The sequence below is a fragment of the Chlorocebus sabaeus genome, chromosome 8, assembly GCF_047675955.1.
Source record: "Chlorocebus sabaeus isolate Y175 chromosome 8, mChlSab1.0.hap1, whole genome shotgun sequence".
Taxonomy (NCBI): Eukaryota; Metazoa; Chordata; class Mammalia; order Primates; family Cercopithecidae; genus Chlorocebus; species Chlorocebus sabaeus.
This window is the reverse complement of record NC_132911.1, coordinates 8,005,149-8,020,609: the sequence shown is the minus strand read 5'-3', so window position 1 is coordinate 8,020,609 and position 15,461 is coordinate 8,005,149. Positions and strand designations below refer to the sequence as shown.

General features: G+C 42.3%; 1 protein-coding gene across 1 annotated transcript; it reads left to right on the top strand.

Moving 5' to 3' along the window:
• The first annotated feature begins 5,950 nt into the window (after positions 1–5,950).
• Positions 5,951–13,400, top strand: LOC119618922 (beta-defensin 104A). The gene is made up of 2 exons (XM_037983806.2): positions 5,951–6,905; positions 11,473–13,400. The coding sequence occupies exons 1-2, from the start codon at positions 6,848–6,850 to the stop codon at positions 11,631–11,633; spliced, it is 219 nt and encodes a 72-aa protein (XP_037839734.1). The 5' UTR covers positions 5,951–6,847; the 3' UTR covers positions 11,634–13,400.
• The last annotated feature ends 2,061 nt before the right edge of the window (positions 13,401–15,461 follow it).

The following is a 15,461-nucleotide window of genomic DNA, read 5'->3' as shown; positions in this document are numbered from 1 at the left end:
CTGCCTTGCTCCTTCCGCCATGGGAGGACACAGAGTTTGTCTCTTCAGCCACGTGAAGGCTGGGCAACAAGATGCTATCTTGGAAGCAGAAACTGGGTCCTCAGGATATAACAAATCTTTTAGGGATCTTCCAGCCCCTAAAACTAAGTAATAAATTTCTATTGTTTACAAATCACCCGGTATAAGAGATCTTTTTATAGCAGCATGAATGGACTGAGACAATTACTCAGTTTAAGTAAGAATTTCCTGTCATGTTTCCAATGCTTAAGAGTTAGTTTTGGTTTCCTGCTGGCTCAGAAATCTTGCCTTACCTCCCCTTTAATTTTTCAAAGTCGATAGATTTAATTCTATTATAATCAATAACCCTTTTATGAAAAGGATGTTTTAGTTATACTTTGTATTTTGAGATAATTGTAGATTCCTATATAGCTCCAAAAAATTAAGAATAATACAGAGAGGTACCCAGATCTTTTACTCTGTTTTCCTCAATAGTAACATCTTTGTAAAACCATAGTGCAATATCACAACCAGGATAGTGACACTGATGCATAACATTTCCGTTATCAGGAGGACTTCTCATGTTACCCTTTCAGAGCCACTCCGTCTTCCCTCACACCTCCACCTCCTTCTTAACCCTTGTATAAGTGATTTGTTCTCCATTTCTACAATTTTATCCTTTTAAGAATACCATATAAATGGAATGTATTATCCTTATTAGATTGATTTTTTTCAGTCAGCATCACTTTCTGAGGATTCATCCAGGTTGCTGCATGTGTCAATAGCTCTTTCCTTCTCATTGCTGGGCAGTATTCCAGGATATGGATGAACCACAGTTTGTTTAATCACTCCCCCAGCGTAGGGCATCTCTCTCTCTCTCTCTCTCTCTCTCTCTCTTTCCCTCCCCCCCCTTCCTCCACTTCATCACTTCCTCTTCTCCTCTTTCCCTCTCCTTCTCTTTTGCATAGGGAAATCTAATTGTTCAAGCATCATTTGTTGAGAAGACTGTTCTTCCTCCATTACATTACCTTAGCTTCTTTGATAGACAGCAGCTGCTTTGGTCTTTTCTGAGCTATCCATTCTGTTCTATTGATCTCTTTGATCTATTTATTTATTGCTTCACCACTCCCACACAGCCTTCATCATTGCAGTTTTATAGTGAGTCTTGATATAACGTAGTGTAAGTTCAGTGTATTCATCCATTTTCACACTGCTATAAAGTAATATCTGAGATGGGGTAATTTATAGAGAAAAAGAAGTTTAATGGACTCAGAGTTCCACACAGCTGGGGAGGCCTCACGATCATGGCAGAAGGCAAAGGAGGAGCAAGATATGTCTTACATGGTGACAGGCAAGACAGCGTGTGCAGGGGAGCTGCCCTTTATAAAACCATCAGATCTTGTGAGACTTCCTCATTATCATGAGAACAGCACAGAAAAAAACACACCCTAATGATTCAATTACCTCCCACCAGGTCCCTCCTATGACTCATAGGGATTATGAGGGCAACAATCCAAGATGAGATTTGGGTAGGGACACAAGCAAACCTTATCATCCACCAACCTACCAACCTTGTTCTTTTCAGTATTGTACTGACGATCCTAGGTCTTTTGAATCAGTTTGGAAATATCGACAACATATCTTGCTAAAAGTTTGATTGGGATTATATTTAATCTATAGATCAAGTTGTAAATAATTGACATTTTAACGTTAAATTCTCCAATATATGAACACAGAATATTTCTCTTGTTAAAATAATTAAATGAGAGGCCATGAGACTGAGGGAGCTTCAGTGCACTCGGTTTCTACATAAACAAACTAAAACCCAACTTAGTTAGAATAGTAAAAGAAAACTTTAACCAATCAGAAACCACTAACTAACCTCTGACAAGGGACTGTCAACTGGAATGATTCGAATAAGGCTTTTACTCCACTTTAACCAATTAAATGTTTTATTTGCCGTTCTTCTATTTTCACCCTATAAAAGCCTTTTTTTTCCTCATGCCTCTTTGCCTGAGCCCCAGAAGACTTGTGACTTGGAGCCTGCCCTATTCTTAAATTGATACCTGCTCAAAAGAAAACTTTAAGATTTTTGTGTACCTAAGTTTATTTTTTAACAGTTCTATTGTCAGAAGAGGGACCCCAGGAAGCCCTGATGGTGGTTCCTGGGACAATGAGTAACCAGATGGAGTTACCAGCTGAGCCCATTATACTCACTGCTTTCTCTCTGTGTCTGGATCCAACAGAAACTCAACTGGGTTCAACAGAAGGTCTTAAGAAGGTAGGGTTTGGGGAAGACAAAGAATCATGAGTTCATCCTCATCCAAGTAGTCTGGAACCTCTCCATCTGGGACTCTAGCTACGTTCATGTATAAAAATTATGAACCCAGAACCTGTGTTTTTCTAAATAAATGTGTAAACTTTCCTAATGACAACTTAGAATTACAGTGGTCACAGTGAAGAAATTTTAACCTAAACAGTTATTCATCTATAAGCTACATTGAAAGAGAAGTGATCTTAAATGCCTCAGAAAAAAATGACATATGTTTTTGGTTGGCATGCAGAGGCTTCTAAAAGACTAAGCAAATAAAACGTGCCTTTCTTAAAGACTCTTTGCAAAAGGCAAGTTAAAAGCTTAAGCACTTAATCAGTGATGATAAAAAATTGTACATTGACTCACTCAACTCTGAATACTCCTTCTTTTCCTCCTCTCTCTCTTCTTCCTCTGCCTAATTACTCTGATTCCACCAACCTCTTCACTCAGCTGCCTTTCTACTCTGAAGATGAGAAGGAAGTTAGGAAAATGCCTTCTAAAGTTAGGTCCTCAGATCAACTGTGTCTGCCTTCTTTAATTACCTTTATGTCTCGGTCAAAATCCGAACTGACAGAAATCGTGAAAGACTTCTCCAACTCAAAGGAAAACCTCCAGGAATTTGCTGAGGAATTTAGAATCCTCATTTAAGCATATAATCCATGACTTCCTGATCTTTGTCAGTTTATCCACATGATACTGGGACCTGGTCCAGCCTGCAAATGGAGGCGATGGCTGAATGGAACTAACCTGAGGATGATATTAGGGATCTTATGTCTCAGACAGCTGCAAGGGGCAAACAAAAAAGAGGCAGGGGAAAAGGAAGCATTCTATAATCTTATAAGTAAATCTCATCTTTACCTGGGCCTGTGTTCCTGCACTGTGACCGCCAAGATAACTTTTTTTTTTTTTTTATCTCTGTCACCAGGCTGGAGTATAGTGGCACGATCTAGGCTCACTGCAACCTCCTCCTCCTGGATTCAATGATTCTTCTGCCTCAGCCTCCCGAGTAGCTGGGACTACAGGCGCATACCACCACATCTGGCTGATTTTTTTATTTTTTTTAGTGGAGATGGGGATTCACCATATTGGGCAGGCTGGTCTTGAACTTCTGACCTTGTGATCTGCCCACCTCGGCCACCCAAAGTGCTGGGGTTACAAGCGTGAGTCACCATGCCCGGCTCACAAGAACTTCTTAGCTACCCACATCCCTCAAGTGAGACAGGAAGGTCAGATGGGGCTGGAGTAGGGAAACGTCTTCCCCTCCAGGTGGGATACGGCTCTAGTAAAATCATTTTTCCTGCAGAGGAGGAGGCTTTTGTTATGGGGAATCCTCTGGACATGTTTCACAATATCACTCTTCACGTCTTTCAGAACAACCAGGGCTTCCATTCTGGCTCTTCACCATAATCTGGCTCTTCAATCTAATAAGGATAATACATTCCATTTATATGGTATTCTTAAAAGGATAAAATTGTAGAAATGGAGAACAAATCACTTATACAAGGGTTAAGAAGGAGGTGGAGGTGTGAGGGAAGACGGAGTGGCTCTGAAAGAGTAACATGAGAAGTCCTCCTGATAACGGAAATGTTATGCATCAGTGTCACTATCCTGGTTGTGATATTGCACTATGGTTTTACAAAGATGTTACTATTGAGGAAAACAGAGTAAAAGATCTGGGTATCTCTCTGTATTATTCTTAATTTTTTGGAACTATATAGGAATCTACAATTATCTCAAAATACAAAGTGTAACTAAAGCATCCTTTTCATAAAAGGGTTATTGATTATAACAGAATTAAATCTATCGACTTTGAAAAATTAAAGGGGAGGTAAGGCAAGATTTCTGAGCCAGCAGGAAACCAAAACTAACTCTTAAGCATTGGAAACATGACAGGAAATTCTTACTTAAACTGAGTAATTGTCTCAGTCCATTCATGCTGCTATAAAAAGATCTCTTATACCGGGTGATTTGTAAACAATAGAAATTTATTACTTAGATTTAGGGGCTGGAAGACCCCTAAAAGATTTGTTATATCCTGAGGACCCAGTTTCTGCTTCCATGATAACCTTGGGGGCTTCCTGGATTTAAAACCCAGGATAGCAGGGGTTGAGAAGGGAGAGCTTTGACCATGGTCTCTAGTAGTTTTTCACTCTCCTAAATGTCCACGTTCAGCCTCCAGCAAGTTGACAAAGTTACCGTAGGTGTCCCTGCTAGTTTATGGTTTCAGAGCTTCCATTCCAGGTTAGCTCATCTCGGCTGTGACTCCAGATTTCCAGAAGATGGGTTTGCCCTGAGACCTCAGTGGCCTAATGGGTTCAAGGAAAGTCATTGATTTCTCCTTTTATTTGGCTTTCTTTTTTCTTTTTTTAAGAATTAAAGTAGTGACTTTCAGTCTTTTTACTTGTAGTTACCGAAACCAGAACTCTGAAATACTTTATACGGACTCAGCAAATAAAGCTTTTATTTTTTCTCCTAAGAAGATATAGGATTTCTTTTGAAGTTTGGTTATTCAGTCCCTGTATATGAATTCCATTTTTTAAGAGCTACTGAATATTTATTAATATCAGAATTTTTAAATTTTCTTCAGAATCCTGGTCACATAGATGACCTTGAATATTAGCTGATTTTTTCCCTTTGAGGCTCAACATCAAAAATTATTAAAGCCTAACATGTGGCAGGCTAGGAGGGTCCCATGGCTCCTGCACATTTGTGCTTGCTGTGTGTCTGCTGTGGGGAGACTATTTGACGGCCTCCACCTGCTGCATATACGTAACCTGCAGCTACCATTCTCGCCCTGACTGCTTCCAGTCAGTGAATGAGCACATTGTGGACTAGAGCTGGGCCATATCTGCTGGTGTGGGACAGTCTTGCCCTGGGGTTCCCCACTGGCAATGCTGAAATTTTCTGCACTGCAGTCTGAGGCTCCCCGGACTCCAAACCTTTTCACAGGTGTTAACTGACATCACGTTCTGAAGACTTTCCTTACTCAATCTTGCTCCCTCCCTGCTCCATCTTTTCATTTTGAATTTTTATTTTATTTTTTTTTTCAGAGACAGGGTTTTGCTCTATTGCCTACACTGGAGTGCAGTAGTGCCATCATAGCTTACTGCAACCTTGAACTTCTGGGCTCAAGAGACCCTCCTGCCTCAGCTTCCCAAATAGCTGGGACTACAGGGACACATCACCATCCCTGGCTAATTTTCTTGTTGTGTAGAGATGGGGTCTCTCTATGCTGTCCATGATGGACTCAAACCCCTGAGCTCAAATGATCCTCCTCCCTCACTCAGCCTCCCAGAGTGCTGGGATTTACAAGTATGAGGCACTGCACCTGGCCCCCCTTTATTTTTCACAGGCATTTCCCAGTAAATTTATTTCCTTTCTAATTCCTGTTGATACATGCTTCATGGAGCACCCAAACTGGCACAGTTTGTGATTTCTGATCTTCTATTCTATTCTGTTACCCTGTAAGGAGACCTGGTTTTCTATCACATTCTCCCCTAAGTGAGAACTCTGGGGAAGACACACTGACTGCTAGATTTTGCTTAGGATGTGCAAGCAACGTATGTCTGTCAGGTTTTGCCTAATCTGTGTTCTAGAATGAGGAGAGCTTATTCAAGAATGTCAGCTTCCAAGATTGGATATTTTGCTTTCTCTAAAACGTTTTATTTTATTTTAAGAATTATGTTTTGCCTGGGGTGGGGTTGGGGTTAAATCCAGGGAGCATATACCCTGGGTTGAGGGCAGGGCATATGCTCTCTGGAAGGTTAAAGAGGAAGGTTATGTTTTATTTGGAGCCATTGTTAGAAACACAGCATTCCTATAAATCGTCTCCTTTTAACCTCTCTTCTCACTCTTGTCCTCCTTTTCATCCAAGCCCTAAGTCAGCCTGATGCTCTGTGGTTACACATCCCACCCTTGGACAATGCCCACCATCAAGTATTCCTTGTTGTCACTTGTCATCCTCATCCTACACGCTTTCTATCACAGAAATGTGCTGGGACCCTCACGCATTTATGGCCTCCCCACGCTCCATGCCATTCTTCTCGTTGACATTGTATGTTTCTTTGAATGTCTACTTCAGAGAGGTCTTGGGGGTGATGGACTTCAATTCCATTACCCGCACCACCGTTTTAACAAGAATCTCCTGACTGAAACTTACTGAAATGGAAGAGAAAGTCGTCTCACCAGAATCGAGGAATGTCAAGGCTGGAAGGTAACTTAGAAATCATCTAATCCAATTCTTGCTTCAGAAATGATTCAAGGAAGCAAGTGAAGTGACTTGGACTTGACCTATGCTAATCCTGTCTCCCCACCCTCAACACTGCCCTGCTGACATTTCTGTAGCCCCAACACCCCGCCCCCCCGCCAAACACACACACTGTGCCTTGGTGAGTGTTCACCAAGGAACGCTGCCTTTTGATAAGCCTCAGTAATCAGGAGCAGGTACAGCCTCTGCCCATAAATACACCTGCCCCGCTCCTGCCTGGGGTGATTCCCTCCAACTTCCGTCTGCTTCTTGCCAGCAGCCCCAGCATTATGCAGAGACTTGTGCTGCTGTTAGCCATTTCTCTTCTATTCTATCAAGATCTTCCAGGTAAAAAGAGACTCTCAGCAGGAAATGTATACAGTTGCTGGGGATGACAGGTGGAGAAGAAAAACATTTGATTTAGAAAATAAATCCTGAAGGATGGAGTAACTTTATTCAATCCCAGTCCTTTTCTCTTTGTTTTCATTGGGTCCATTAGTAAAATGCAGTAGTGGCAGTCCTTGTATGCACCCTACAGCCACGAGGCTTACTAGCTCAAGGAGGAAAAAAGAAACGTAGGGATCAGGAGTCCTGGATGTCATTGGCCCCCTGGCCACACACGGTAACAATTCCTCATGGAATCCTCAGCGATGAGGACTCATTAGCCATGCTTGTTCCGTTGCAGGTCAGAGGTAATTATTCATTGTTGATTTTGTAGAATAAGATGCCTTCCCCCATCCTCCTCCTTCTGAACAGCTTTACTCTGCACAGAATGGATGCCTACTCATCCTCCTAAACTTTGCAACTTTTCATATGAAGTCAGATGATTAGGATTAAAGGGGATGCAGTGATTTTAGTAGGCAAGAATATAAATTACTGACAACACAAATAGCAGGTGCCTTTGAACTCTGCTAAGCAAATTTTAAAGTTAGACTGAGAGGTCAGAAACCTTCTGACTCCTACGTTATTCTATGTCCCTAGAAGCATATATTTCTTATCTATTTGGAATGGATATGAGAGAGCACAGAATCTAATCTTACAAGCTGAGCAACATTCTTTTTTTTTTCTTTTGAGGCAGAGTCTCAAAATGTTGCTCAGTTTCTTTTACAAGCTGAGCAACATTCTCTATAGTACAGTGAGAGAAAATAAGATTTTTAGAGTTGCTTAATAAGACTAGCAGTGCTGGGACGAAACCAATTGTTTTGACTCATAGAAGCCATCAGATCTTCTCTTCCAAGCTGCTCAGTCGATTTTGTGGGGCTTTGACAGACACTCAGCACCCATCTTTTTCCCCTTCCAGGCTGTGCCTCTGCTGTGATTCAGATGGGTTAACGATTTTTTTCAGAGGGTACCTGTTTAGGTGAACTCTTCCTTGTTCTTTCTTCCCGTGTCATTTCCCAAAGACACTTCTGTGAAATTCTGCTACGAGCATGTTCCAGGTCTGTCCAAATATGGTAGCAATTTATCAAAGAACAGGTTTTCTTCAACCTGTGATCCCAAGACAAAGAACATCTTGGGATGGAAAGCCTGGGTCAGGGATCCCTCCAGATCCCCAAGAATGCACCACAGAGCTGGCTGCCGTTACCTGCACTTGACTGCTGAGGACTGGGTCAGACTGGTCTCTGTAGTCTAATTCTGAGAAAGACCCTTAGCAGGAAGAGGATTTGGGAGGGAAGTGGCAGAAGTGGGTGAGGTTGAATGACATGCGCTGCCCGCCTCCTCTCCTGTCACCCCTACTTTGGGTAAGTTTGGCTGTCACACACTGTCAACCCCTCAGATACCCACAAGGACTGGGGATGGGGGCTGTAAACCAAAAATAAAATTCTAACCCCGCTTCCCAACCATCCAAATGGACTCCCTTCTCAGCCAGGGCTCTTAAAATTTTATCTGGTTAATTTAATCTGGTTAAATTTAATCTAGTTCAGGCCATGAAAGGAAGTGGGGGTCGGACATGCCTCATGATACTTTCCAGCATGAACATCAACACAGACTTTAAGTCTGATAAGAAACATTTTACAGCCTGTTCTCTCTGAAGCCTGCTAGCTAAAAGCTTCAACTGCATGATACAACTTTGGTCTCCACAACACAATCTCTTGTCGCAACCCAAACGTTCCTGTCTATTGATCCCAGGTCTTTAGACAAACTCAATCGTCAACCAGAAAATGTTTAAATTTACCTATAGCCTGGAAGGCCACCTGCCACAGACTCCCACTGTACCGCTGCAGGACCCCCTAACCGCCCCCCACTTTGAATTCCCACCTTTCTGGACCAAACAAATGTAAATCAGCCAGGTGTAGTGGCTCATGCCTATAAGCTCAGCATTTTGTGAGGCTGAGGTCTGCGGATCTCTTAAGGTCAGGAGTTCGGGACTGGCCTGGCCAACACAGTGAAACCCTGTCTCTACTAAAAATACAAAAATTAGCTGGGTATGGTGGCGCATGTCTGTAATTCCAGCTACTTGGGAGGCTGAGGCAGGAGAATCGCTTGAATCCGAGAGGTGGAGGTTGCGGTAAGCTGAGATCATGCCATTGCACTTTACCCTGGAAGACAGAGCGAGACTCTGTCTCAAAAAAAAAAAAAAAATTAAATCTTACATGTATTGGTTGATGTATTATGTCTCCCTAAAATGTATAAAAGCAAGCAAACTATATCAAAACCACCTTGGGCACATGTCCTCAGGACCTCCTGAGGTTGTGTCACAGGTGTGCTCTCAACCTTGACAAAATAAACTTCTACATTAACTAAGATCTGAGATCTGTCTAGGAGTTTCTGGATCTATAGAGCAGAGAAGCAAAATTGCTTATGCAAGAAAGAAACTAGTGTAGTGTAGACAACCCTGCAATGTATTTGTTGTTTAGGATGTATTTATTTTTCAGCCTCAGTGTATGGACTGTATTCTCCCTTTCGCATTCTGTTTACTCAGACTATAAGACACACCAACTGGGTTTTTGTTCCAGCTTTGACACATAAGTTGCCGTGTGACCTCAGGTTAGTCACTTTCCTTCTCTGAGCCTTAATTCCCATCTCTGAATAGATGGCCTGTGAGGGCTTGCTTGAAACTGACAGTCTAACATTTTAAAGGTTGTGTTCTCTTCCTAGTCTATTCTTCTTCTCCCCTAATGCTAAGCTTTGTTTTCCCTGAGCAAGCATGGTGTCCTTCTTCTCCTCCTATAACTGCAGGTTGTAAAGTGGCCTGCCACAGATATGTCAGAAGGCACGTATCTGCTACCCAACCTCCACACTCGCTCAGCATGATACACATCACAGCCCACCTCACTCCTTTCTTCATTGCCTTGTACTGTGACCACAAGGGCTTGCTTTTGAATGAAGGTTACAGCAAAACAGTCTTTCCTCGTCACCCACTGTGGGGCCATTCCAAATATAAACCCGTTCAATATCCTATCAAACACAAGAATTGGTCGAACTTCCTTTTAGTCCTCACTCACATCCTGGACAAAGAATCTTGACACCTAAGCATCAGAAACAGGAGGCTTCTCTTTACCGGAACAAGGGAAAGACATAAAACCCTGGTGCGAGGATTAGCAGCCCGTTTCAGTTCTCCTGCCCTGCTGCTTTGTGGAAAATGAACAGATGCAACAGGGGAGAAGGACTCAGGGCTCAAGTGAAATTAGGGTCCTTGAGCCCTGACCTCTGCAAAGAGGTCCACTTGCAGCTCTGACTCTCCTCTCCCCAGGGTTCCTCTGACACCCTCCCCCAAGCCTGGCTCCTGCTGAGTTTGCTAGAGAACCTCATGCAAAGCCCTCTCCAGCGAGGCTCTCTCCGTCCACCTTACACTGTCCTCCCTACCATCAGCCTTGCTTCTGGGTTCTCCTGATATCTCTGTGAGATCCTATCAGTGTGGCATGTGAGATAATGAGCTTTACAAAGCTGCTTTTAGCCTCAGAGAGCACACCCTGAGACTGAGAAACTAAATCCATGTCTCCTGAAAACTGCTCTGGGCCAAGGGCCAAACAATCCGGATTCTGCTCCTTTCTAGTTTCCTCCACTCTACTTGCATCCACTCTAGTTTCCTCCTGTCTAGTCTATCCAATCATTCACTCACCAGGTCCTTACTGAAAACAGGCTATGTTCCCGGTACCAGTTACACAATGGTAAGCAACATAAATAAACATGGGCCTCATTGTCGGGAGGTCATAGTTCCATTGAGAATACCAAATAATAAAATATACATATACACATATCTATATCTATATCTAGGTATGTATGTATCTCTCTCTTTCCCTCTCTCTCTATATATGTATCTATCTCTCTCTCTATGTATATATAGATACATAGATATATAGCTACAACTTGTGATAAGTAATATAAAAGACTAACAAATACATAGGGAGAAAAATAGTTTTGGGGCATTTAAATACATGAATAGGACAGAGAAAGATTTGCCCAATATTGGGATCTTAAGGTTGAGACATAAAAGTTCAAAGAATCCACGTATGGGAAGAAAAACCTTCCAGGCAGAGGGGACAGTGCACGTGAAGGTATAGGATAGCAAAGAGTTAGCTCACACGGAACAGAAGGGAGGCTGGTGAGGGTATCATGGACAGAGTGAGGGCCGCAGTGGAATAGCATGAGTTTGAAAAAGTGGCCCAAGATCAGATCATGATTGCTTTTGAGACCCAGTAAGAGGCTTGGTGAGATTTAATCAAAAAACAATAGTAAACTGTTGTAGGGATTTTGAAAATAGGTGTGATATGGACTGATGTGTATTTTCAAATACATTGGGAATCAGAGGGTCAAGTCGACCGTCTAGGAAAGTGGAGGAGGATGGGGGTGCAGGAAAACCTCCACCACCATGCACTAGCATTCTCTACCCCCTCCGAAAACACCTTCTGCCAAAGCCTTGCCTTTTGGTGCCAGTACGCAATTAATCACAGTGCCATATCCTGTTATCTAGTGAGAAGTGAATTTGAATTGGACAGAATATGTGGTTATGGGACTGCCCGCTGCCGGAACAAATGTCGAAGCCAAGAATACAAAATTGGAAGATGTCCCAACTCCTATGCATGCTGTTTGAGAAAATGGGATGAGAGCTTACTGAATCGTACAAAACCCTGAAACGCAGTAGTGCTGGTCCCTAGAGTCACTGGAAGCAGGACCTCAGTAGCTTTCCTTCCTGTGGCCTTGCAGCAAGGGCATCCCCATTGCAACCACAGATTCAGTTATCAAACAAGGTTTGCTGAGCTTCCACTCAATGCAAAGCCAATATAGGAGATTGAAGAAGAATACAGCCTGGAAAGCCCCTCTGGTTGTGATCATGGAGGATAGTAATGGAGGTTAATCATGAATTTCAACACTGCATAAGTTAGACCAAAAATATGTCTACATAATCAGCTAGAAACTGAAGAAAAACATCATTTTTATTCTGATAATGCTGGTTTTCTTTTCTGATCAAAAGTTTTGCTCAGAAGTTGTATATGTCTTTTGTTAATTAAAGTGGAAAGTAAATCAATGTTAAGTGTGCCTTGTTTAGAATACACTGTATTTCAAAACATAGACCTCTGAGGAGAAAAACAAAAGAAGTGATGTGTGATGACAAGCTTGGGAACCCACTGGAACTTAAGAGATTGATCAAGTGGGTGTCTGTGGAGAGTCCCATGCAGCAGAGGGCAGCAGAGAGCAGCCCTGCGCTGAGCTGTGGATTCTTGACCCTGAAAACTGGTAAAGAAACGGGACTGATGAACATTTGGCCTGCCTGCCTTTCTTGTCCAAACCAAATTTGAAGGTAGTGAAAAGCTTCTCTCCTCAAAAGTAGTCCAGCTAACAAATGAGGAGTGTCACCATTTTGCAAACACATAGGGAGACAGGGATCTAGCCAAGGAATGTCAACAGCAATTAAAATAAGACAGAAAGACAACCTGCTACCCTGGGCTTCCTAATAGAAGGACATAATGCCATGTGTGAGCTGCTAGTCATGGTAAGCGGCATCATCTTCACCTTTTCAGGGTGAAAACTGAGGCTGGATTCTGCCCTTTCTGCCAAAACCATGTAACGGTCCTTCACATAGCCATCACTCAGCCTCAACATGTGGTTAGTCTTATTTCATCCCTTAATAAGACCCTCTCCTAGATTATCTCAAATAAAAATCAATTATTTCAAAGATGCCCTTTTGAAAATACTTCAGAAGGTGCAACTCAGGGGGGAAACAACTCATTTTGTAAAATAGAACCCCATTTTGTAAAATATGGGGTTGGAAACAACTCATTTTGTAAAATAGAACTCATTTTGTAAAATAGAACCCGTGGAAAAAAATCAACACTTATTCCTTAATACAATCTAATAGTCAATCTGTATTCAAATGACCCTGAGCATTTCATAAGTGCCTTTTTAAGAACTGCTCTATTAGAATCTGGATCCGGGAAGGTCCACATACTGCCTCAGGTGGTTTACCTCCAAGGCCTCTTGCACAGATGGTGATGTGTGCTTCTATTCCATCTATAAAATATTGTGCTGAAAATGGAGTGTATACCTGGTCAAGCCCCTAGATCTCATCACTGCAATTACAGGAAAAGAAGAAACTACTGAACCACCACTAAGGATGCCACATTCCAAATGCAACATACAGAACACGCTATAAGACAATGTGACATTTATTTTATTCTTACATTGTTTTAGACCCTTTTCATTATTCTCATATTTCATATTTTATAAAATACTTCTAACACATAATCTCCTTTGATCCTCACCATAAACTCTTGAATTAGGCATGGTAAGTGTCATCATCCTCACCTTTTAGGTATTGTTACTACGGTTCAGAGGGACTAGTGCTTTCCTAACATTGGCCAGGATATTACGCAAGACCAGGCCTAGACACCACATCTCAAGTGCAATTCAGAGGCAGCACAGCATGACATGTACAGATACACAAAGCCTGAAATCCCAGCTCTACTGCTCAGCAGGTGACCTTGGGAAGGTGACTTATCTGACTTGTACCTTGATTTCCCCTCCTGCCATATGGCCATTTTGCCCAACAACACTTACAAACACAGACCCAACTGCTGACCCTGTGCTAAAATTGTTTTTTGCCTCCTTTTAAAATTTAATTTGATGACTTGCCAAGAGAGGCCATCTTGCACTTCCCAGTGTAAATATAGAGCAAAGCAAGGGACTTCTACAGACTTTAATCAGCGCCACCAGCCGTGGTGGCCAGAGAGACAATAACAAGCAGAAAGCAAAGCTATCTCATCGTCATTGATGACTTGTATCGTGGTCTTCTCTGAAGAGCCCTGGGTTTGGCTTGCCGTCCTGGTGTCCTGTTGTTTTGCTTTCTAAAGAGGCTGGATTCTGAAACAGCGCCCCCTCCCACCCCCAAGTGTAATTCACATAGTCATATTAATGAACCACTATCCTCAGCACTTAAGGACATCACAAAGTCACACTACTTTAATTTCAGGGCTTTACAGTGAAAGGACAAAGATAGATTGTTCTATTTTATTGTTTCCAGAATTGGCAGGAAATATTTAATAATTTGGACTTGATGCACTACAAACACAACCAGAAACCTAATAACATCGCTACTTATCTTCTATCTCCAAAGGATGGATACAGATCTGAAGTCTGTAGTTCACAATGAATGATCAGTAACCCTTTGAAATGTGCCTAATGAAAATCTACAGAAGAAAGGATTGTTTGGATATTTTTCACTTTATAATTTATGCATTTTTTATTATTTGAAGTTGAGAGAGAGACAGAGATTGACAGAGAAAATCTCTGGGTGTGCAAATCCACCACCCAGGTCCTTATTAACATATCCAAAAGTGCAGAACTTGAAATTTTCAACATTCAGTAGTTAAGATTTTCAACAGTGGCACATTCTCTTTCTTGCCTCCCAAGAGACCTCCCATTAAATCCTGGGAAATATGACTATGAAAAGGGGAAACATATTGCAGCCAAGTTTGTGCTCAGAAGTTGCTCTAGAATCAACCTTCTCTTGCATTACCACATGACCCAAAGAAAATTAACATGGAGGAGTCTCACAGATGAGTGAAGCAGAGATTCCTACGTAGATTTTCTTATTCCTGAATTTTAGATTGTGATACATCCACAAGGACTGCTGGGACCACCTCAGTTTCATAGGCACAGAGGGCCCTGTGGGTAAAAGAAGGTGGGGTGCTGAGTCTTCCCAACATGACAAAGTCAGAGGCAGACACATGGTGAGTGGCAGAGCTGCCTTTGTGCCTGAATCCAAGAGAAAAAAATGGTCAGCCTCTGAGGACTGGGAAGGGGCTGAAATGCTTTCCAGTTGTGAGAAATTACACACACAAAATAAAAGCATCATGGAGAAAAGATACCATTCCAGTGAAAAACTACATTTCTTCTTATGTCTGTGACCACCATGAACTCCTGCTCTTCCCCAAACAAATTTGCTGCCTTTCCCTTTAACCTTGAGCACCCCTTTGTTTCCTTTGTTTATTTACGTGGACTCCATTCTGTTAATAGTGTCTGCAGTGCATAGCCTGCTCCAGATCATTAGTCTTTAATTCACACATATAGACACATTGCTTTTTCACTGATCCCCCATTTCCGCCTCTTAAAATATTGGTTAGGTATCTCAGACAGTTTTCAGTTCTAAAATGTTACGATTGTTTTGTCAGAATTGGCAACCTCAGCCTGGTGGGGTGGCTTACGCCTGTAATCCCAGCACTTTGGGAGTCAGAGGCGGGAGGATCACTTGAAGTCAGGAGTTCAAGATCAGCCTGGCCAACATGGTGAAACCCCGATCTCTACTAAAAATACAAAAATTAGCTGGGCACGGTGGCAGGCACCTGTAGCCCCACCTACTCAGGAGGCTGAGGCAGGAGAGTCACTTGAACCTAGGAGGTGGAGATTGCAGTGAGCCGAGATCGCGCCACTGCACTCCAGCCTGGGCAACAGAATGAGACCCCA

Bases quoted from the DNA above. Each gene is read 5' to 3' on its own strand.
- LOC119618922 (XM_037983806.2), top strand. From the start codon at position 6,848: ATGCAGAGACTTGTGCTGCTGTTAGCCATTTCTCTTCTATTCTATCAA. The intron at 6,906-11,472 runs GTAAAAAGAGAC...CCTGTTATCTAG, and splicing joins ATTCTATCAAGATCTTCCAG to TGAGAAGTGAATTTGAATTG.